General features: G+C 40.6%; 1 protein-coding gene across 1 annotated transcript; it reads right to left on the bottom strand.

Annotated features, from left to right (window-relative positions):
* Nucleotides 1–24567, bottom strand: LOC139464071 (receptor-type tyrosine-protein phosphatase epsilon-like). The gene is made up of 20 exons (XM_071245626.1): nucleotides 24514–24567; nucleotides 19645–19779; nucleotides 15160–15245; nucleotides 14981–15072; nucleotides 14337–14605; nucleotides 14116–14203; nucleotides 12438–12514; nucleotides 12228–12264; nucleotides 11849–11949; nucleotides 11361–11486; nucleotides 11117–11262; nucleotides 9203–9338; nucleotides 8762–8908; nucleotides 7244–7265; nucleotides 5210–5241; nucleotides 4643–4762; nucleotides 4226–4342; nucleotides 3238–3377; nucleotides 2318–2450; nucleotides 1–1720 (listed from the first exon to the last, which is right to left on the bottom strand). The coding sequence occupies exons 1-20, from the start codon at nucleotides 24541–24543 to the stop codon at nucleotides 1649–1651; spliced, it is 2106 nt and encodes a 701-aa protein (XP_071101727.1). The 5' UTR covers nucleotides 24544–24567; the 3' UTR covers nucleotides 1–1648.
* Nucleotides 24568–25153: the final 586 nt, after the last annotated feature.

A 25153-nucleotide genomic window follows, 5' to 3' on the forward strand; every position in this document is an offset into this window, starting at 1 on the left:
TTTATTAAGGATGTCTGACAGTGAGGGAATAATACAACATAGATGGGGGATGAGAACAACAGGCTTAAATTGGGAGCATCCGGAAGTAATTGATCAATAGAAAGTGAATGTAGCGAAACAGACTTTGACATAAAGATGACGTAGCAACAACGTTGTTTAACCGTTTGAATGACAATAAGATTATGGCCCTGGCTGCTTAAAACAGAATCACGAAAAATTACGATGTTTAATTAACGAAGATTTACAAAGCTACTTTTGTGTTAATATTTTTAAAGTGAAATTAAAAGAAGCCATTCCGCCGATAAGGAATATTACTTATAGTAATGATAATAAATGTAAAGTGCGCTTTTCAAGAAATTATCAATTTGCTAGCGATAAACATCATCATTGAGTTTTGTTCACGTGATCACATATGCAGCTATCCTCGTTGAGTAATCATCGCGATATTTCGTGATTCAATTTTAACTGGCGAGGACTATAGTACTCTACCGTATACAATCACAAAGAACTTTAAATTCTCACATCAAATTTCCTTTCACCTTTGACTGTACTAAATAAAGGAGTATCCCAGGATGATACCTGCCACTGCACGAAATAAGGATAGCTGTGTGTCTAGACGCTAATCATAAACATATCCAAAAAATAATCAAAATCATGTAATTAATTTCCTCTTTTCACATTGGTATGGAGGTGGTGGGGTGGCCTTGTAGTTAAAGGTTTGAGTCGTCGAGCCAAAAATCTGGGGCGTTGCAATCTCTGAAAGCTCATTTGTGAACTGTTACTAAACGCATGGTATATAAATGAATAAGTGATTGCTTAAGACAGTGGATATTGGCTGATTCCAACTGGCAATTCCAACATAAGGCATATTTGTCTGGTCACTCCAAAGTCAATTAAGCGTGAAATTACTTCTTGCAAAAACATCACAAACGGACATAAAATATCAATAAAATCATTGAATTTCCTTAAATAGTTCTCAAATGCTTGTTTATCCGAACCAGGCCTGGTAACAGAGTGGTACTGTAAAGCTTGACTCTTGACTTCTTGACTTTTAATTCACGTGTGAATTTGTGACCCGAAACGATCAGGGTTAAAATAGATCTACAGCAACCGATGTGTGCCGTAAAAGGCGACTATGTTTGTCGTAAGAGGTGACTAACGGGATCGGGTGGTCAAGCTAGCTGACTTTGTTGATTCATGTCATCGTATCCCAAACACGTGGATCAATGCTCATGATATCAATCAAAACAGTGTCTGGTACATACTCGATTATTTACAGAACGCCGTCATATAGCTGGAATATTGCTGATTTTGGCGTTATACAACAAACAAATATCTGTACTGGTATGAAATCATTAACTGTTAAAATGTTAACATGGTAAGACACGTGCAGGTGTATCACTAGGAAACCTACACATACAGTAAGGAGGAGATACGTATCGGTCAACACACATACGGGTTGTACACAAGAAACCATGACAACGAGACAGGAAGTTGGATACAAGTCATACTAACAAGTACAGGAACATCTGACCGAATCCTTTTAGTACTGTACATAATACACAATGTTTTTTCTTCTAGAAACTACATAAGGAAATATTAAAATTAAAGAAAATAATAGATAGAGTATATTTAGTGGATCTATTCATCAGATGTTGGCGTACGTCCCGAGAATCTCCAGGAACTGTCGGGAAAACTCCAGACAGAAACGGACGTCATCCTGAAATGACAACATTGACATGAGCTTGTTTCACTGTGGATTACAACACTAGGATTGTCTACATACATGAGGTCGAATGTATTTTATAACCATAAATCATATGATTAAAATGGTGTCAGAGCCTTTCCTGCATTCTCCATCTCAAAGGTAATCTCGGTCAGTATTGGGACGAATCCATATTGGACCTAGAATACTAGTTTCACTTGTTTACGTGACTATCACATTTTTATTCAACTTACGAGAAATGCTACGGCAGTCGTGGCTATTCTACATATGTTTATCGATATGAAAATAATAGCTTATTTCTATAAATCAAGCTCACTCATGCAAGCTTTTCTTAAATGTTCCTTCGCGTTCCACAAACAAAATGGTGAGGTATCGGTCAGTATACGGTTTACAGAATGCCTTTCCTCAATGCACCAACTTCTTTTACAGTTGTTATTTCTAGGAAGAAATGTGAAATGTACCAGTAGGGCGGGACATACTTTCCCTTTTTAGCGAACACCTGGAGTTATCACTGATTTTCAGTGATCCATTAACAGCTATTTTGCCTGTCGTTTCATTCTATAGTTGACGGTGCAATTCATTGCGACCTACCATTGTAAAGGGTGCACCTCCATGACGAGCACACAGTCTCCCCATATCAGTGATGACGTCAACAGTTCCGTCGTCCTTCAGTCTGCTGGCGATGTTCACAAGCAGCACCAGGAGCAGGGATTCTGTAGCAGTCCTGGGGACATCACAGAGATATAATAACATTAGCTGGAGCCAATATTAGTGGTGGAGTACAGGCATATTACAACAATGATTAGCTGACGCAAATGTTAGTACCAGAGTGAATATATATTGCAATATTAACTGGAACTGAAATTAACAAGCATGAAATACCCATATCCCCCATGACCATTTGTGTGCCAAGGCAAACAATATTTGTATGTTTTTCGTGTGCGTGTGTATGGTTTTACGCCGCTTTTAGCAATATTCCAGCAATATCACGGCGGGGTACACCAGAAATAGGCTTCATACAATGTACCCATGTCGGGAATCGAACCCGGGTCTTCGACGAGCGAACGCTTTAACCACTAGGCTACCCGACCGCCCCTCTATGTTTTTCACGATCACTGCCGCCATGTTCAGTCTAAATCCAAGTCGCTGTCATGGAAACACGAAAAATATCTCTTTTAAAAATCCCAAACTATCAAAAAACAGTTTACCACTAGACTAATCTATATGGTTAAGATATATCTCATGGTTATTGAGTTCTGCTCCGGAAACGAAACGTGACGGACGGACAGCACCCATTCCTATATCCCGCTTCAACTTCGTGGCGGAGGATAAATAGTGAATAACGCAGAGATATCACAACACTGATCACCGGAGCCACTGCAGCTGGAATCAATATGTGTGCTAGAGCACAGAGATATCAGCTTATACCAATATTAGAGCTAACATGGAAAGCATTCAGTAGGTGCATGATGAGATCAAGGGAAAGGTGCGGGTAACGAAACTTTACATACTTGGACACAATCATACTTGAGCCTCGTTCTGGATCCTGTGTCCATGTGAGCAAGTTGTCTATCAGCACAGCGACACCTGGATCACGTACACTCCCAGTCAGGTGGTAGTTGTGGATCGTGGTGGTGGTGGTGGCATCATCCTGAGACATGGGTAGATCAGTGATTATGTCACCAAACTTCACACATGAATCAGCCTTGTTTCACAGTAACCGATTGAAATAATTCGTTTATTAACTGAATTGAAATCTATGTTTTTAATGCGAAATTTAAAAAACGAAAGAAATTATCAAAACACTAATTTCTTAAGAGCTCGTCTAGAGCCTTGCACGAGAATTCATCTGAATCGGAACACGTCAATACATTGTTACACGTTATTCAGATGTCGATCTATTTTACCTCTTGTACAGGTATTTTTGTCTTTTCTGAAGATTTGCTGTCCCCAACATAACTGATAACAGTTTCAAAGATAATAATACTTGATATCCGACTTGACATGCGATATCAAGAAGCTGTTTCACTGAGAAACCTATTAACTACATCTTCTGAACACGGTGAGTGAAGGCGTGGATGTTGTGAAAGGCCGTAGTATTCCAGTTGTATAACGGGGGCCTGTAGATAATCGAGTCTGGATCAGACGAAGTAGTCGTTGACAAATAAAAGCGACAAACACGTTCCATATTCAATGGAAATCTCTGGTAAAAGCAGAGTCGAGTGTGAGTGTGAGTGTGTGTGTGTGTGTGTGTGTGTGTGTGTGTGTGTGTGTGTGTGTGTGTGTGTGTGTGTGTGTGTGTGTGTGTGTGTCAGACACAGTACACTGACTTCGAGCCGATCATTCCCCATGTTATCCCCTTAATGCCGAGAGCTAGGAATGGTAACATATTAAGTAAGTAGCATCTTTCAACATATTTTGGTATGACGCTGCGGGGGGTCGAACCACTGATCCCCCGCTCTCCGGACAGACACTCTATCCATGCGTCATTTTACGTACCTTTGTTCCAAGATCAATATTGGTGACTGAGATACCATCTGATAACATAGCCTCCCTGCCCAGTCTCGCTGTGAACAACGGTGTTTCAACGGCCTTGTCTGATGACGGAAGGTACGCCTACAAAAAGTAAATACCTCAATGTTCAAGAAAGGGCGTTTTCACCGCCTTGTCTCCTGACGGGAGTCACGCATACAGAAAGTAATTACTCTTCATGTTTCAAGCAAGGGTGTTTTAACGGCTTTGTCTGGTGACGAGAGGGGGGCATACAGAAAGTAAACACCTCAATGTTTCAAGCAAGGAGTCTTAGGGAAACATACATCGACAATATTGGTATTGTTGTGACTGAAAAGTGGTATGCGGAAAGAAGATACATACGTTTGCAAAGAAAATGTTTTGGAATTTGTTGTTGTCGCTAACCTGATTATCCTGACCCCACGTGATGAGCGTGCGGGATTCAGTGTTATACACCGCGTTCCAAATATCTTCTTTGTTGGGACATGAACTCATGATGTAGAAACCATTATTCGATGTATAAGACTGAAAAACAGAAAAGATTATTGAATCGGTTGCAATTTTTCATGAGCTTTAACTGGACCAGTCGTCATATGTGCAGCAATCTGCTGTTCAGAGTTGTGTCCATTTTGCACACTAGAAACATATGATCGTGGGTTCGAATCCCTGTTTGCTCCAGTTTTGTTTCTAGGTTTGGCAGCACCATACCCATGATTATGAGTTTCAATTAAGTGGTAAACGTCTGTGACCTGCATCACTTCGGGCTTTCCTCCCACATTAAGCTGACATAACGAGATATAATTGGAATACTGTTCAAAGCGGCATTTAATCCAACTCACTCACTCACTCAACCAAAACCGAACGTAGAAAACATGAGTCGTTTATTATTTGACATCGGTTTTGCTCATTTCTTGTATTGTCCTTTGGGGAGGTGTTAAGTATATCCCCCCTATTGTTACACGTTTTACTTACAGGCACGGTGATGATATTCCTTCCATTGTCCACTGGATAAGATAGAATTGTTAAGTCATATTATCAATAAGAGTATTTTCGTCAAATACATTCAATGTACAATATATTCAAAACATCAACGCCAGAGAATTATCAGTCTCGATTATGTGCAGAAAGAACCGCGGGCGTAAATGGCAAAGTGGTGATGAAAAATATTTGATTGGATCACTGAATTCGTGAATTCCCCTCAAAGTCTACGATATCGATCTGGAATGACTTAACCATGAAACCATGATTGGTGGAACATCTGATCGCATTTCAGTCTATTTAGACCCTTCCTACAAGCAAAAGTTTAAATCCGACAAACCAACATTAAAATCGGTGAAATCGTGTACAACACATTCTCTTGATCAATTGAAAGTGTGCTTTGATCGTACCGCATGGGACGTGTTAGAGAATTCTTGACGAGCTGATTGTCACATGACATAAAGTTTTGTGTTGACTGTATTGTGCTTTCAAAAACTATCAAGATCTTTCCGAACAATAAGCCGTGGATAACAAAGGAACTTAAATGTAAGTCAGTACTAATGAAAAGCTTTTTGTTCTGGGGACAAGTTGAAGGTTAAATCTGTTCAGAAAGAAATATCACGTGCCACGGAAAAATGTAAACTTCAATACAAGTCAAAAATATAAATACGGTTTGCTGATTGAGATCTTCGACGGGCTTTGAAGGGCGTTAAGACAATAAATGACACAGATAAGAAACGAGCAGAAATAAGTGTTGCAGATAATTTGAACTTTGCCGATGAGTTAAATATGTTCTTCGCTCGCTTTGACTTTAAAGATTTCAGTAAAGAAAGGGACTTATTGAGAAAGGCTTTATTGGATTGTGAAACGCTGGAAGTAACTCCCTGTGATGTGCTACAATCATTTTCTGAATGAATGTCCGCAAGCTACAAGTCCTGATAATCTATGCGGTATGGTGTTGAAGAAATGATGTGATCAACTCTGTCATATTTTCAAAAAGGTATTCCAAACGTCTATCGATAATAATGTTATACCTTTACTTGAGAGGACATCTTATGTTATCCCTGTTCCAAATCCTTCTGTTAATAATGATTACCGACCCGTTGCTTTAACATCCATACCTATGAAATGCCTGGAACGTATTGTTAAATTTTACTTATAAGACATCTTATAAGTATCTTAAACTTGATAATACAATACTCGCTCTGTTTTATAAAACATTTATTCAAAGCATTTTAGTTTTTAATGTTAACTGCTTGTACGGAAACCTGTCTGTTCAAAATAAATCTAAAATACACAAAATCTTAAATACAGCAAATCTCAGGTACCCAATTTTAACAGATCGGCGAAATTTATGAGCAGCAAATTGTCAAAAAGGGGCGTACGATACTAAATGACAGCAGTCATATACTTCATTCCGAATATCAGTGTCTACCTTCTGGTCGCCGACTGCGCATGCCGATGGTGAAAACTAACAGGGCCAGGAAATCATTCATACCATCCAGTATTAGTCTTTTAAATGTTTATCTGTTTAATTCTTTTAACAGTTCACTGTACAAACATCTTTTCCTTTCATTATCCATTTTATTAAAGTGTACTCTTGCTGTGATATAAATACATACACCTTAATTACCCTTCCTTGTCGTCACTGTTATAGTGTTCAATTTTCTACTTGTTTTTCCTCTTGGTTAAATTAGTAAGTGTACTAATGTACATAATTGATATGACATATTTTCTTTCTTTCATATTTTAGTGCTATTCAACTGTGCAATATGAATTTCCCTTGGAATACTAAAGTCATATCATCTCCTATCAGCTGACAGGTAAGCAACACATGTACAGTGATCACAGTAGTGCAGTTGTATGATGTGTCGTTGTGAAATAGAAGGATCTTCAGCACGTTACGTAGCAATGTAACAATTCAAGGACATAGCAACATCACACCAATTTTTTGTTTTAATTATGATCTACATGTCCAGTTCAAGCATACATATGATTTATATCAATGTAATATTCTATTCTACTTACTGGAAGGATTATCGTGCAGAGTCTGCAATGAATAGAAATACTCAATGACGTACATGTAACCCGCTACACCTTTCAAATACGCCACGAGAAACACAAGCAAATATATGTTTTGCACAGGCTTTGTATAGTTCCTTGTTAGACGGAGTATATATCCGTATCCTCGCATCCAATATAGGGGGTAGGGGGAAGCAACACACGATAGTATCTCTAAAGTGTTGTTTCCCAATATGGTGCCACTATGGCGGCACTGTTGCGCCACTGTTAAACGCCGTACTCAGCAATATTCCAGCTTTATGACGGCGGTCTGAAAAATAATCGAGTCTGGACCAGACAATCCAGTGATTGTCATCATGAGCATCGATCCACGCAATTGATCGATCGATCGATCCACATGCATCAACCAAGTCACCGTGCCTGACCACCCGATCCCGTTAGTCGCCTCTTACGACAGAGATTCAGTAAACAATTAAGTAAACAATAAAGTGAATTATTCCCAATGATATATGATAGAAAAGTATGGAATACCGGCCGGCCATTTACATATAAGGATCATATACATGAACTTGTACATAACTTTTGTTATATAAATATAATATCATATTTGGGAATTTAATAAATTCAAAACGTCAATGCCATAAAATTATCAGTCTCGAATATCTGCGAAAGAGATCCTAAAGGGCGAAGAAGGCAAAAGAAAATAAGCATAGTCGCCTTTTATGGCAAGCATGGGTTGCTGAAGACCTATTCTATCCCGGATCTTCACAGGTCAGTCGCGTTACTAATCAGCTACTCCGAGCCAACTTTCGCGGCATTTTGTAGCCATTTTCGTAGTATTATCAATCCTTTTGCGAGCCACATTAGCGATACTTTTCCGGCACTATCGCTGACGTTTGGTGAAAGCATTTCGCGACACAGGAAAAGGAACTTTTGAATTGTGTATGAAAGGTTACAATATTATGGATTTTAGCTCTTCACTCTCAAATGAGAACATATGCACGAAACGTTGAATAAGTGTCAGTATATTAGGCAATTTAAGAAGGTCTGGTCTCTTTCACAAACACGAAGTTAAATATGAAACATTGTAATCAGTTAACTGAATAGAGGTCATATCGGCGTGTTATTCAATTCTAACAATAAGGAAATCATGTACGAAATATCAAAATGTGTCTATACTTTATTCCATTCTAGAGGAGATATGTCAAAGTTGTATAACCTGCCTGTATTAATAAATTTAAGTACAATATCTACAACGCCTCACTCATGTCACATATGTACATGCAATGTGGGTCACATGGCCTTGCAAGCTAATAATCTTGACATGACCTAAACAATGTACCTACCTCAAGAGACCAGTGAAGATCTTCAGTGAAGAAGGTGACTATGGTTGTCGTAAGAGGCGACTAACGGGAACGGGAGGTCAGGCTCGCTGACTTGGTTGATGCACGTCATCGTTAGACCGCCGTCATATAACTTGAATATTGCTGAGTGCGGTGTTAAAAAACAAACAAACAAACCTACCTCAAGATGCTGTTGTACGGTCTTGTTTCCCATGGTTACGTTAGTCAAGTCATCAAGGTTCAACCTTTTGAGGAAGTTTGAATCCAAAGACGTGTCTCCTTGCGATAACCACATCGCCATCGCTTGATAGACGAACAGATACTGCTCCTGTAAGTATGATAGAGTGACATGGTTTACAAAATCAGCAGCAGCAACGCATGTTTTCGTCACCCTTGATTCAATTATATGAATTCTCCTGTGGAGACTGGTTTAGGACAGGCACACAACACTCTACTGGTTGTCTCAATAGGCCACTTGGAAGGTTGGTCGGGCTTGTCGACCTCGTTGTCTGCATGTCTTAACCCGGACAGCGTGGGACATTTGCCTGACCCAGACTCGACTATGTACAGGCTGCCGCATTAAACAAGATTCCCTCACTCACCACTCTGAAGATCCACCTACCTTTGTCTGGATCATGTTCTTCCTCTGTCCCCTCATGTTGGAGACGACGCTGACAACGTCAACCATGCCCTCTGTCTTGGCCTGCTCCATGAGACGGTCGATAGCGATGTAGGTCCCTGTACGGCCTATACCGGCACTGGAGTTGTTTTGAAAACAGGAAGATGTTGAGTGGGTGAGTGAGTAAAATGTAACGTCACATCGGCAATATTTCAGCCATATCATGACGAAACATTTATAATAATTATATTGAGATTGAATAAAAAGCTGTCAACGATGGACAGTATAATAACTGGAGTATCACAGTTTCGATTTTAAAACTTGTTTAGGATAGTTAAAAGAATACATTATCATTCAACAATACAATATAAAAGTGGACTAGATCACCAGCAACTAAAGTTAGGCCACCATACTGGGGACCGTGGGGACTGACGGTACTTCTGCTTCCTGCACGGTTCCTCAGCAGGATTTACACCATCCCTTTAGCTGTGGCCATGATATGGATTTTAGCCATCAATTAAATTAACAAAGATACTACGTTTAAAACTGTGGCATGAAAAAAGGTACTTTGAATGATGTGGTCGTACATATCCTCTGAGGGGGGCAATAACTTTACTCTGCTTTAACCCCTTTGAGGATACAGCCACTAACCATCTAAGTTACAAATAATTAAATGAGGACTTATTCTATTAAAAAGATCCTTGATAGATGATGATTTGAAATAAGTATTCCTTGTGATGGAAAAATCAACACAAACAAGCAGGACATGCTTGACCGTGATTCTTTCATCACAAGGGATACAAAATGGAGGATCCTCACCTTTCAACAAATACTCATGGGTGTAACGAGAATGGCCATTAGGACATCGTCGTAATATGACATCTTCAAATCGTGACTGACAACAAGAAGTAGGTGTAACCAATGTTTGTGTTTAATGTCATGTAATTTATTGATACCTACTTGGGTGCCCCACTTCTTTTGCATCAGATCTCGGATATATGATCCAATAACGGACTTGTAAAGAAAGATGTTGAAATTGGACCTAACAAACTATTATTTATTGACACAATTTATATATGTGTTTCTCTTTTGTGATCTACTGAACTATTTTGTGCTTACACAACACCTATAGTTTTTCACTTTTATAATCTGGCAGTTGTGCATGCTCTGTTCTCTCGGCGGTAAGGTAACGCAGCTACATTGACGGACCATGATTGGTCATCATTGAATAGTGACCTTAGTAACTACTGGGCTTTTGGCCCGGGTGAACTGATTACCAGTATTCATGACCCTGACACAAATAACACTTTACTTTTCGTGACATATCGGGGAATACCTCAAAATTTAAAATGATTTTACTGTTTAAAATATATGGACAACGCATGGATTCGCATTCATTTTGTACTTGATCTATATAGGATAATCATGGACTAAAAGTCACAGCGTCAAAGTTACGGCGTGATATATAAACAGAAGGTGAATATATACATGTGACGTATTGCATGGACTCGCATTCATTTTGTACTTGATCTGTATATGATGTTCTTCATTTTCTAAACCTAATCAGAAAAAAAGATTTCCCTCAATTGCTAACGTGCAGCGACATTGCATTGAATTCTGATACAGCACTATGATGTCACGCAACGCGGTTACTGTGCATCGATACCGAAGTTGAAAGAAAGTTTTGCGGCTGATCCTTATCACCCCTGTCACAACCAATACGTCACCTGTAAATATTCACCTTCTGTTTATATGTCACGCCCTAACTTGGACTTTTAGTCGATGATTATCATCTCATCAGCTGCTGACTTAAAACAAGTTCTTGAAACACTCGAATACAAGACTTTTCGTTTGGCGCAGTGAAATTAAGGTCATACCAGCAGACATCCATAAACAAATTATCTACACTATTCTCACCTGCAGTGAACTATGATTGGCTGTGTCTGTTCCCTTGATGTGACCTTCACCTTGCTAATGAACTCCAGTAGAGCAGAAGTGTCTGGGACGCCATGATCCGGCCAGCTGGTAAAGTGGAAGTGCTGGAGACACAGCTTCTTGGCAGCCTAAATGCAGAGTGAAATTGTAAGTATTTATTATATTTCAATATTTCATGAAGATTTTATGAAAATGTAAGAGTACAAAACCTAATATTACATAATACCTGTTTATGTTGCACGGAGAGCTCAGTGACCGTGTAGTTTGCGAAGCGTGTCTGAGTATCCATGGTTACCGATATGTCTCCAAACGTCTCTGTACCTTTCTCCGGCCAGTAACGAAGGCACTTCATCTGTGTGCAAATGCATATACCTCGATGCAATAGACTGTATTATACCATTATTTCTCATACTTCGTCGTTCAGTCTGACAATGTTATCAAATACTGCATTGCCACATCATGATTGTGAGTGAGTGAGTTTAAAAGCCGCTTTGAACAGTATTTCAGTTATATCAACAAGCGTAAACTTGATGTGTGAAGATAGCACCAAGTGATGCAGGTCTTAGACGTTTACCAGTATGGTGCGAGCACGGATATAGTGCACATTATGTTTGTAACCTTGTAACCATAAATTGTCATGTTAAGAAGTCGTCAATAGTGGCGCCTGTTTAATAGAGCATACTTGTGACAATATCATCATTGTAGCACTATCACCTTGCCTGCTTCGAAGAGACCAGTTACCATCACAACGATTCTGCATTCTTCCTGCCAGATCATCCCCCAGAAGGTATCCACAACCTCAAGTCTGTAGGGCCCTGTGAACGATATCAGCTCTTTCAGTACTTTGATATCCGCAGCGCACTAAGTGTCCTCATTCACGCAACATCAAAAATATTAAATAAAGGTGACAAAACGATTTCCATATACAAATTATATCCCTGCTAAAAGAGGAGTCTGTAGTATGATTCCGACTATGTCATAATCATGTGATTCATGAATCACTATCAATAAGTGGTACCAGGTGTTCGTGAGGTGAGCGTGTCTTGACCCATCGGTGGAAAAAAACAACCATTGATGTCTCAATAAACCATACCTTGTGCTGCGATGTAGCGCTTTTCGATGTTGTATCCCTACAAAATATATATTGGTGAGGGTTGAAACCAAACCAAAATCACACTGCACATATATGATCATTTATAACATTATAACATTTATAACAATATAACAGTATATATTGTAATTGATAATGAAACGATACGGAAGGTTACATATGTATAGTCATAATGTAGCACTTAACGCTCACGTCCACATAGCTGGCGTTGATGTAGTCTCCTCCACCACCGCTGTTGTCGTCATGCAGCACCACACGGTTGTAGTCGTCTATACAAAGACACAACACCAGATCAGGGGCGAAACATTTAAAAAATGTGATAAATTGTATCCTGTTCTCGTGTTGTTTGTCTCATGCATTATAGTCATAGTATATACGAATTATGCTTAGCAAGCGTGGACATGTATCTTTTTGTTTCTTTTTCAGTCAACGTCCCACTTGAATTATCAACTATGCACTTACACCGAAACTGTGTTTTAGTTCAATATACTCTAACATCTATGTCTGCGGACATGCACAAAAAGCTAACCAGGATATATTAATGATGCATGTATATGCCATTGTTTGTATACTCACAGTTCGAAGGAACTTTTGTATTTTATTTTTGGATGTAAAATACTTAAGGTTTGATATTGCTGACATTTCACTAATATGCATAGAGAAGCAAACAAACTATGTCACCTAGCCAGGAGACCTTAGTGATGCTTGTAGCTGTCTCACATAATTCTTTATTCATGTACATGTGTAGGCCAGCGGCCCATGGTACAATATTCGGTCCATCATTAACATTTATAGGGTTAGTGTTTGGAGTCTAACATTCATAGCAAGGTATATAAAAGTTGCAACATTTCTAATTACAGTTTCATTGTTTACCGCCATAAGCATATTGAATTTAGCAAGAGTAGGATGTAAAAAATACTTCTGTGGTAAATACTGAAGACGAAGTTCATCATAAGCGTTACAAATTAATAAAAAAATTATATTCATTCTCGACATATCTTTGGTTGCAACTATTGCACAATCTCTGCTCTCGTGGAGTATTAACGTATCTACCAGTCTCAATATGGAGAGTGTGGGAGCTACAGCGAAACTGGGCTAGTGCAACACGAAATTTGTTGATAGTGATAGCAGACAAATACAACTCTAGACTGAATGAATTTTTGAAAAGTGTATAATGGAACATTTTAGAACTATTTGCTAAAGACCAATGCCAGTCCTGTTCGTAAGCAAATTTTAACCGATCTTCACATTCGGAAATAAATGATTCGGGGCAAATAACATATTGGTTCTCCCATATATATCCAAATCCAAGGCTGTATAAAAGAGTTTTGACTTTTGTAGCCCAATTAGTTTTACCATGTGTGGCTAGCTGAAATAACATATCATAACTTTTCTAAGGATATCGTGAATTTGGTAGGGACATAAGTTTACACCAATATTTTATACAGCGTTCATACGCAGAAATGTACAGTGGGTATCTTCCACATTCTCCTCGCACAACATGATTGGGAGTAGACGTTTTCACACCTAGCAGACGTTTACAAGCAAGTACATGGATACTTTCTATTTCTTTGCAGTTTTCAAAACTCCACATTTCAGCCCCATATAACATAATTGGAGCAATTTTTGTATCGAATATTTTAAAAAATAGTTTCAGTGGAATAGGTTTAAGTGATGAAAGGGATTTTAGAACCGAGAACAATACCCGTTTAGCCTGTAATGAAGCATTGTAAGTATGTTTGTAAGTAGCTGTCATTTGTATGTATATTCACCATACAAAGGTTTTGTTTGTTTTAGTTTTAGTTGTTTACTACATCACCTTGATATAAAGAATATAATTGGTAGATTACTTATTACTGTGCTAACTTACACGGGTAGTAGCCTTTAAATCTGTTTTTCCCTTTGTTTTCCGGCAGCTGAGATTCTTGGTGGGGGTGTATGAAACCACCTGGCAATCCCTGAAAGTAACAAAACACACTAGTAGCCGATCAGTGCCTGACGCTCCTGTCACCTTTAAAACTTTCAGCAAAACAGCCGAAATGACCTGAACATGGCATCTCCTCATGCCATTATCAAAAAGACATAACATACCTGAAACTCCTCCTGAGTTTCGTCCGGTCGTTCCACCATTCGCCGAACTTTGGCCTCCAACTCCGACACCGGTGTCGCTCTACCCATCCCCACTTCCCCAAAGTTGTAGTAGTTCCTGTCCTGAAGATCCACAGCAGCATCTGGTCCAAAGACAGGCGGATCATAGTCCTCCTCAACCTCAATGATGTCATGTTGCAGTGGCTGGCTAAGTTCACCCCTTTCCTCATCTTTAACTTCTCCTTTTGCGTTGTCTCTCACTTCGTTCTTACCTGAGAACACATGACACACATACAAGTTCGACCTCTTTCGGGAATGTATTAGTTCCTGACTCTTCTGCTTTACTGGAATTTATGAGCAAGGACTAGATTCGTACCATTGAACAAAGGCGAGACGACTTCATAAAACTGTGTCATATAGCTGTGATAATGTGTGTTTAGTTTGATCTTTTGATGGTGTTACTTGATACAGTTTTTACAATTCTACATGCCAAATGACCAACATTTCTTTAGCATATGCATGAAACGACATTCAAACTATTTTGTTAATCATTTAATCCGACAGGACACATGTAACACATAAGCAAACCAAGTGTAAAGGTATGTGGCATCACACACAAATTGTTCGAGTTAATAGACAATGCTTACCGTGTATTTCCGATTTTGTAGATTTACAATTTTCCCTATGGCCAACAACTCGTTCAGGCAACGATGCTGCTGACTGTTTTCTTTTTCGTCGTCTGAAAATGTGAACCACAGTTACAAACATAAGCAACAGATTAAGTACTCCCGGCAACCATTAAGGGTTTTGAAAACATTGTACTTACACCAGCAATACCGTGATGATGACGAAGAACAGAAGTATCACAGCACCGGTTGCACATCCCACAATGGTAGACACGGGTAAGGTTTCCTGAACTTGAATAACAAAGATATATTATTGGGTAGATATTGAATGATTTAAAGTAAAGATGAATTTTAGATGCTTGAATGAATGAGTCAGAGAGTCAAGCAATATAACATCTATTAGGCATCCAAATCCAGTCACCTGCTTGTGATTGCCTCTACTTGATATCGGATCAAGTTGCAGTCCATACTCCCTTTTAAGATAATATTAGCTAGAAGGTATCCGGAATCAGACATTTAACAGAGACTCTTATCTGGATTTCCTGATCAAAAATTTCTGCTCGGGTTGGCAACGTCAAAGCAAGGACATGTGGCTAAAAAGTTTAACTTAAGCTTCAGAGATATCATTAATCAGATATCGTTCAATGACGGTCACTCAGATTTATCCATCTGTACTAGAAATAAAGGAGACCAGTGAAAACGCCGCAACGCTTCATATTTAGATCGATGCATAATGATTCGGTGGGACAAAATTTTCTCCACAAGAGACTGAATGAAAAGAAGGATCACCTAAAAGTTCCAATAGTGCGCTTCCCCTTTTTTTTTATTTCTGTCATATAATAATATAAACGCTGGAAAATAACCAGTCTTGGTTATCTTACTAAACAGATTCCACAGGGTGTAAAAAAGGCAAAATAATGGTGAAAATTATACTGAAAATCAGTGATGGCACAAGGTGTTCGTGAAAAGGGTAGGAATTTGGTTCCCTACCGCCAACACCCGTCACTCCCACAATTTGCGTGTTTGTTAGCCGACACTGCAACAGCAGTGGTCATGCCGTGAGACGGCGGCGTGAAAACAAAAGCAAGATTAAAACAGCTCCAACATTTAGTGTCTATATTTCACAGCTTTTGGGGTAAAATAGAGCATGCTCTTTCTACGAGTGAGTAAGTGAGTTGGGTTTACCACCGCTGTAAACAATATCTCATAAATAAGATTTCAATCAGCGTCATAGGACTCTTGCTAAAACATATTTGATCAGTGTTACGACATTCAAGGCCACAGTAAAACTTTCAAAACGTAATATGGAAGACATTTTGACATTTCCGAATTTGACCGATCAGTGACCTGAACGATGTCCGATGCAATTCTTCATTTTGACCTCTCATATGTTCCTGAGCTTTAAAGGGTGAACAACTTTACTCGTATGTTTTCGTGACGGGTGCCACATATCTAGGCGCCCAAGGGTTAGAACATTCGATTTTATAATCACGATGACAAGGGACACGTTTTGCAGGCATGATCTAGATATGTCAGATTATATCCACAGTAATATTATGTACTATTGGTACAGATAGGAAATAATGAAATGCTGACCGTGTTCTGAAATGTAAGGACAGAATATCGTCCAAAGAATTAAACCTTCTTACCTTCTTCAGCAATGAAATCAGATTTTCATTAGTTTCATACAGGTCAGACAATATAGTTCAACACACATGCTCTCTGATTAGGTTCCTGTTTCTGAGGAGATCTAAGTCTCTAGTAGTAGTTGTGTGATAATGATGAGCAAATTAGGAACCCAGCACAACTGGTAGTGAAGTATGACCGTAGATGTTATGACCGCCAACGAAATGCGAAAGATGCGAAATTTCAAATTTGACGTTTTTGGATGAGTAGTGTGTAATACCGGCACGATTTGTCAAATATTCATTCATTGCGTATGTCTCCGAATGGCGTTTTGAGGCAACCGCCTGGCCAAGTTCAGCCAACGCGGTCGGCGGCCTATTACGTTGACGCACACGTCTTCCTATCATGTCCCAATCGTGATGAATGGGGAAATGGTCTGTTCTCATTGCTAGCCATGACATCCTATGGATGTTGTGCTGCTGGAGGTGAGTATTGACGATTCGTGCACGGTGAGCATGGTCACAACACGTGGCTGTCGAGGATGGCGATGATCTGAATTGAGACGATTTCTAATCGTCTGACCCGTAACTCGTAGTCTAATAGACCGATGAAAGTTTGCAGCTATTCCATTTGCCGTTTGAGCTCGATTTCGTAGAGCCTGGTTTCGTATCAATCGACCCTGTGTTCGTCGACCTTGGACGCCCTGAACGGGGTCAATCGTCAACAGTGTAGGTCTGTTGGTACCTGTCCCAATGTCCCAACCACAGACTGAACATTGAACATTGAAAGTCCAGTTTCTGGCATGCCCCAAAGCCTGTAGATGCTCGGCGCGTTTTAGACGCTGCATCGCTAGTTCATTCAGAAACAATGCATGAAATCAAGTTAATCACAACTGTATGGAAAGCAGAATCAATAAGATTGACAGAAATAATGGTCCACAGAGACTAGATGACTTTCTGTGATAGTGTCAAAATTGGGAATGACACCCCACGCGAGTGTGTAGGGCTGCTCGGAGCGGTATGCACAAATTATGAAGGTAATTATGAGTTATGAAGGTAGTACTGGCACATTGTTGCTTTTCAGATCATTGTGTTAGATATATTAGAAATATATCTGAATAGTCCAGAATAAGGACCGGAAATATTCAAGAATGCTGGATGAAAGAAACTATTAAGTACATTGCATAGCATATTTTCATTTGGTGCAATCACTTTCTCTACACCCTGGTTGGCATGTAGCGACACACGACCCGGTATTACAGTAACATGGTGTGGTGCCAGCTGCATACTATCGTCGTGCACAGGTTTTGTTACAGTTTATTCCATAGTTACCCTACCAAACAGATGGGATTGACATGAAAAGGGAAAATTTATATTTCATAGTGCATAAACGTGGTGTCATGCACGGATGTTTCGATGCATTCTACTGAAGAGTCGACAAATGCCACCTTGACTCAAGTTGTACCACTCATCAGTGAGTGCATTGAGAGTGGTGGGCGGATTTTGATGTTGCAAGTGACCTCCCAGACTTGTATAAAGTGGGAATGGTCAGGATTGAGTGCTGACCATGGCATGGCATGGATGTTACGCAGTTTGAGGAAATGGATCACAATCCTGGCACGATTGGCACGTGTGTTATATATTATCTTGAAAGATGAAAGGCTCCCCAACATGTTGTGCAAATAACACCACGAGTGGTGTAAAGATGTATCGATGTTATTGCCCTGTGACTCTGCCATGGACATTATGGAACGCAGTTTGTCCAGACATTGTGGCACCATTAGGGAACGACCCGAAAGCGATCACGCTGTACCTTGTTAACGTCCATCAAACGCCCATTAGGTCGTCTCGATAAGTGTTAACTTCGGTCTTTTCATGACATGGACAATACTGAAGGCAACTCATGACAAATGACACGTCGCTATATAAGTGCAATATTCTTGGACGCGACGTTAAACCCAATTTCACCTCATGACAAATGAAGTTGCAAGTTACACCTCGGGTGAAATCACAGTCGATCCAGTATGATGTTCACATGTGGTGCCAGCTCCACACTTTCGTCTCGCGCATTTGTTACAGTTTATTTCATAGAAACCTGCCCCGTACTCTTCAGTACACAAGGAGATTGACACGAAAAAGGAAGATTGGTGTTTAAGGATGTGAAAATAAAAGCGACAAAACCTTTCCCATATTCATTAAAAATCTCTGCCAAAATCAGAGTCGATTGTATGATTCCGACTACATCATGAACATGGGTTTATGAATCACTGTCAAATGGTGATGGTACCACGTCTTAAGGAAAAGGTGGGCATATCCTGCCCCACCGGTGGCACCCGTCACAAAAACATGCAAAGGCAAGTCAGTTGTTCATCTAAAAAATACACAGGGACATGCGGTACAAGTCAAAATAGTGAATTGCACCCGACATCATTCTCCTTAATAATGTGTCAAATTTCGTCAAGAGAAGTACTTATGACCCTATGAATCAGTGGTGTTAACATGATCGCAGAATAATATGCCACTTTTAACTTTGTCCAGGTTCCTACTCACAGTTAACATTGTAACCAAAATCTGCCCCGACTGCACATACAGCCATGATTGTGTGATCTATTGTGTTAGTCTAACGCATTCATGTCGACATCTCACATACATAAGCGGCTTGGAAGCTGTTGTCCAGCCATTAATAGCATAACAGAGCTTAGATTGATGCTTATTTATTAATCTAATACATGAAAATTACAGAATGAGACTAAATGTATTTAACGTTCAACATTATTGCCACTTAAAGTTGATACTGAATAGAATATGATTAACTATATCGTCATAAGTCAAAATGTGGCATTGAGATAATCAGCATAACTTGTTAAGAAATGGACAATTGCTATTTCAAATATGATCACCATGGTGATGATTTATATACCTGCCAAAAACTTGCAACATGTTGAGGGTAAGGGTCACACAACACCTGTACCTGTCAGCAAATATAAAACGACAACGCTAGAGCCTGTATCACACCTGTGTCCCTGAAAATATGCAATCAATGTTATTACGAAAACATACCTTGTGTGCAGTCATCACCCGTCCAACCATCGCGACATCCAGTGTCACATGACCCGTTGTAGCGGTCACATGATGAGTTAGTGTCAGCACACTTCCTCCCAGCACATGGTTCCTTGCAGTCGACACCATAGCATTCTGACATAAAGTGGATAAACATTCCGTTTTTGAGTGTGTATATTTTTTATAATAAATTCAACATAACAAGCGCCTTAAAAGTGAGATAATGACTGGTTTTACGATTGTGAACTCTTGAGTGAGTGAGTGAGTGAGTGAGAGAGTGAGTTTGGTTTAACGCCGCTTTTAACATTATTCCAGTTATATCACGGCGTGTCAGCTTAATGTGGGAGGAAAGCCCGAAGTGATGCAGGTCTCAGACGTTTACCACTTCGGTGAAACCCACGAGCACCGGTATGGTGCTGACAAACCTAGAAACATAATCGGGGCGAACCGTTGTGAACTCTGATAACAAATATGCAATGTGACTTAAATGTATCAAATCTGACATTTGAAATTTGGTTTCAGATTCATACTGAAGTCATCGGCAAGTCAGCCCCGAACATCATTGCGTATGTTTCTGTTTTATCAGTCCAACGCTTCCATGTTGACATCTCGCAGATATAAGATGGCTGAAAGCTGTTGTCCAACCATTAAGTAGCACAAGAGGGCTTGAAGCGGTGATCGACGCGCATTTGTTAATTTAAAGATATGAAATCTACAGAATGTGACTAATATTATTTAACGTTCTACAGAGTTGCCCCTCAAAGTATATAGATTATTTAGGGTGCACTGTGACGTCAAAACAGCGTAACGGTATATCTGTACTCTTGAAAATCACAAGCGTAAAACCGGTTGAGTAAATAATACAGCTCATCTTTGGACTTTTGTATTTTATCTCTATCTACCATGGTTATGAAGTATAAAACTGATTCTGTCAAACACTTGACAAAGGCTTCACACACCATTGACTAGGTCACACCACACGACCTGACAGTAGAAGGTCCTCATTTGTATTACATTTAAGTTCCTATATTACATAACACTAAATGCCTTTCCACCCTGGTCTCCAGTCTCCTGGACACACACCACTAACTGGACAACACTACACCTGACAGTAAGACCTCCTCACATGTATCACACCTGTCTCCCTGCCACCCTGGTCTACAGTCTCCAGGACACACACCACTAACTGGACAACACTACACCTGCCAGTAAGACCTCCTCACATGTATCACACTTGTCTCCCTGCCACCCTGGTCTACAGTCTCCAGGACACACACCACTGACTGGACAACACTACACCTGCCAGTAAGACCTCCTCACATGTATCACACCTGTCTCCCTGCCACCCTGGTCTACAGTCTCCAGGACACACACCACTGACTGGATCACACTACACCTGCCAGTAAGACCTCCTCACATGTATCACACCTGTCTCCCTGCCACCCGGGTCTACAGTCTCCAGGACACACGCCACTAACTGGAGAACACTACACCTGACAGTAAGACCTCCTCACCTGTATCACACCTGTCTCCCTGCCACCCTTGTCTACAGTCTCCAGGACACACACCACTGGCTGGGTCATAGTACACCTGACAGTAAGACCTCCTCACCTGTATCACACCTGTCTCCCTGCCACCCAGGTCTACGGTCTCCTGGACACACACCACTGACTGGATCACACTACACCTGACAGTGTGACCTCCTCACCTGTATCACACCTGTCTCCCTGCCACCCTGGTCTACAGTCTCCAGGACACACACCACTGACTGGACAACAGAACACCTGACTGTAGGACCTCCTCACCTGTATCACACCTGTCTCCCTGCCACCCTGGTCTACAGTCTCCAGGACACACGCCACTGACTGGAGAACACTACACCTGACAGTAAGACCTCCTCACCTGTATCACACCTGTCTCCCTGCTACCCTGGTCTACAGTTAATGTTTCATAGTGCATAAAATGGTGTTTAAGGTTGTCATAAACGTGGTGTGTTCATGATGAAAGTTAAGGTTATTAATGTGTGAATCGGATGAGTAAACATCATCCCAGAATCCCATTTCTTTCCAATACGAAGATGACTTTTTGCTGTTACCACAAATATACAGATGTGACTAAAATGAATGAAATATGCCAATTATAACTTGGTCCCGATTCTTAAACGCAGTTAACACTTAATATTTAAGTCTGCTCCGAACACACATTTAGCCATACCTGTGGCATAACGGGGCTAAAAGGAAGATTAACTTAAAGATGTGAAATCTACAGAATGAGATGATATGTCTTCAACGTTCCAAAGTGTGGCCCCTCAAAGTTTATATTGAATAACATAGGACTGGCAACATCGTCATTGTTGAAAATGTGTCATTAAGATAATCATCATAATTTGTGATGAATTGCTATTTCAAACATGCTATTTCAAACATGATCACCATGGTGATGATTTATATACTGAACTGAAAAAGAAACGTCGCCATGGATAGATTATGAGAAACCCTATTTGTCCAAACACTGTAAACATACTTTGAGTCATATTAAAGAGATGAAACTTGGCAAAACAGATCATCAAGGTTGAAATTAAAGTGTCAAATGTTCTTAAAGTCAAACGCAACACTAGTCTCTGAGAAAATGGCATCACAAGTCAGTATCTCGTGTGTCCGCCATGTGCATTGATGACTGCCGTGCAACGTCGATACATTGAATGGATGAGGCGGTTGATGAAGTAGGCACTTGAGCCCACACTCTGAGGAACGCCTGACACAGTTCAGCTGCAGTTGTCAGCCTTGGTCGGACGTCGTTCAGCCGTCTTTGAATCTGGTCCCACAGGTGCTCAATGGGATTTAAATCGGGACTGAGGGCAGGCCACTACATGGTTCTGATGTCATTCTGCTGGAGGAAGTCTGTTGTTGCTCTTGCAGTGTGGGCACGAGCGTTATCATGCTGAAACTCGTGGTTGCGGCGACGTGTCAAATGAGGTATGGCGTGTGGTCTCAAGACTTGATCCATGTACCGAGCTGCTGTGACACCATTGCCTCTCCCTGGACCACGTTCTCGAAGACCACAGGGCGAACCCTCTGTGCAAGACCAATTTCACTCCACACCATAATGCTCGGACCACCCCACGAGTCTCTCAACAACACAAGCATCCAAATAACGTTTCCCACGGCGTTGCCAGACACTCTCTCTCTCTGCCATCTGCTGTTGAGATCATGTAACGGCTCTCGTCTGAGAAGAGGACTCTTCTCTACTGCTGGTGGCGCCAGTGCTGGTGCTGTGTTGCCCACCGAAGACGGTCCCGGCGATGACGTGGTGTCAAAATGGGTCCTCGGTGTGGCCTGTGACAGTGGAGGTGTCTGCTCGCCAATCGCCAACGCACGGTGTCCGCACTAATGTGTCGCTGGTGTGTCCCCATGGTCTCTCGAGCAGTTTCTGCAGCAGTAACAAAGCGATCTTGAAGATGCCGTCGCACTATCTGACGATCCTGACGTCGGCTGGTGACCCTTGTTCTTCCACTACGTGGTCGGTCATCTGTCGTGTTGGTGGTCTGGTACCGTTGCTGGAGCCTGTATATGGTCCTCACGTGGACTTGAAATGCATTGGCTACTTGCCGGGCGGTTTGTCCAGCTTGCAATCGTCCAAGGGCTTGGTGTCACTGATTACTTGTCAATCTTGGCGTGTGGTAGCAATGTACGATGTCAACGTCCATCAAACGCCCATTAGGTCGTCTCAATAAGTGTTACCTTCGGTCTTTTCATGACATGAACAATACTGAAGGCAATTCAGGACAAATGAAGTTGCAAGTTACACCTCGGGTGGAATCACAGTCGACCCGGTATAATATTCACATGTGGTGCCAGCTCCACGTTTTCGTCTCGCGCATTTGTTACAGTTTATTTCATAGAAACCTGCCCCATACTCTTCAGTACACAAGGAGATTGACACGAAAAAGGAAGATTGGTGTTTAAGGATGTGAAAATAAAAGCGACAAAACCTTTCCCATATTCATTAAAAATCTCTGCCAAAATCAGAGTCGATTGTATGATTCCGACTACATCATGAACATGTGTTTATGAATCACTGTCAAATAGTGATGGTACCACGTCTTAAGGAAAAGGTGGGCATATCCTGCCCCACCGGTGGCACCCGTCACACAAACATGCAAAGGCAAGTCAGTTGTTCATCTAAAATTACACGGGGACATGTGGTACAAGTCAAAATAGTGAATTGCACCCGACATCATTCTCCTTAATAATGTGTCAAATTTCGTCAAGAGAAGTACTTATGACCCTATGAATCAGTGGTGTTAACATGATCGCAGAATAATATGCCACTTTTAACTTTGTCCAGGTTCCTACTCACAGTTAACATTGTAACCAAAATCTGCCCCGACTGCACATACAGCCATGATTGTGTGATCTATTGTGTTAGTCTAACGCATTCATGTCGACATCTCACATACATAAGCAGCTTGGAAGCTGTTGTCCAGCCATTAATAGCATAACAGAGCTTAGATTGATGCTTATTTATTAATCTAATACATGAAAATTACAGAATGAGACTAAATGTATTTAACGTTCAACATTGTTGCCACTTAAAGTTGATACTGAATAGAATATGATTAACTATATCGTCATAAGTCAAAATGTGGCATTGAGATAATCAGCATAACTTGTTATGAAATGGACAATTGCTATTTCAAATATGATCACCATGGTGATGATTTATATACCTGCCAAAAACTTGCAACATGTTGAGGGTAAGGGTCACACAACACCTGTACCTGTCAGCAAATATAAAACGACAACGCTAGAGCCTGTATCACACCTGTGTCCCTGAAAATATGCAATCAATGTTATTACGAAAACATACCTTGTGTGCAGTCATCACCCGTCCAACCATCGCGACATCCAGTGTCACATGACCCGTTGTAGCGGTCACATGATGAGTTAGTGTCAGCACACTTCCTCCCAGCACATGGTTCCTTGCAGTCGACACCATAGCATTCTGACATAAAGTGGATAAACATTCCGTTTTTGAGTGTGTATATTTTTTATAATAAATTCAACATAACAAGCGCCTTAAAAGTGAGATAATGACTGGTTTTACGATTGTGAACTCTGAGTGAGTGAGGGAGTGAGAGAGTGAGTGAGTGAGTGAGTGAGTGAGTGAGTGAGTGAGTTTGGTTTAACGCCGCTTTTAACATTATTCCAGTTATATCACGGCGTGTCAGCTTAATGTGGGAGGAAAGCCCGAAGTGATGCAGGTCTCAGACGTTTACCACTTCGGTGAAACCCACGAGCACCGGTATGGTGCTGACAAACCTAGAAACATAATCGGGGCGAACCGTTGTGAACTCTGATAACAAATATGCAATATGACTTAAATGTATCAAATCTGATATTTGAAATTTGGTTTCAGATTCATACTGAAGTCATCGGCAAGTCAGCCCCGAACATCATTGCGTATGTTTCTGTTTTATCAGTCCAACGCTTCAATGTTGACATCTTGC

The sequence above is a fragment of the Haliotis cracherodii genome, unplaced genomic scaffold (genome assembly GCF_022045235.1).
Source record: "Haliotis cracherodii isolate W230 unplaced genomic scaffold, xgHalCrac1.p SCAF_16, whole genome shotgun sequence".
Classification (NCBI taxonomy): Eukaryota; Metazoa; Mollusca; class Gastropoda; order Lepetellida; family Haliotidae; genus Haliotis; species Haliotis cracherodii.

Excerpts from the sequence above, each read along its gene's own strand:
- LOC139464071 (XM_071245626.1), bottom strand. The coding sequence starts at position 24,543 with ATGGTTGGACGGGTGATGACTGCACACAAG. Across the intron at positions 8,909-9,202 it reads AGAACATGATCCAGACAAAG|GAGCAGTATCTGTTCGTCTA; the intron begins GTAGGTGGATCT and ends TCATACTTACAG. Across the intron at positions 3,378-4,225 it reads ATATTGATCTTGGAACAAAG|GATGATGCCACCACCACCAC; the intron begins GTACGTAAAATG and ends CCCATGTCTCAG.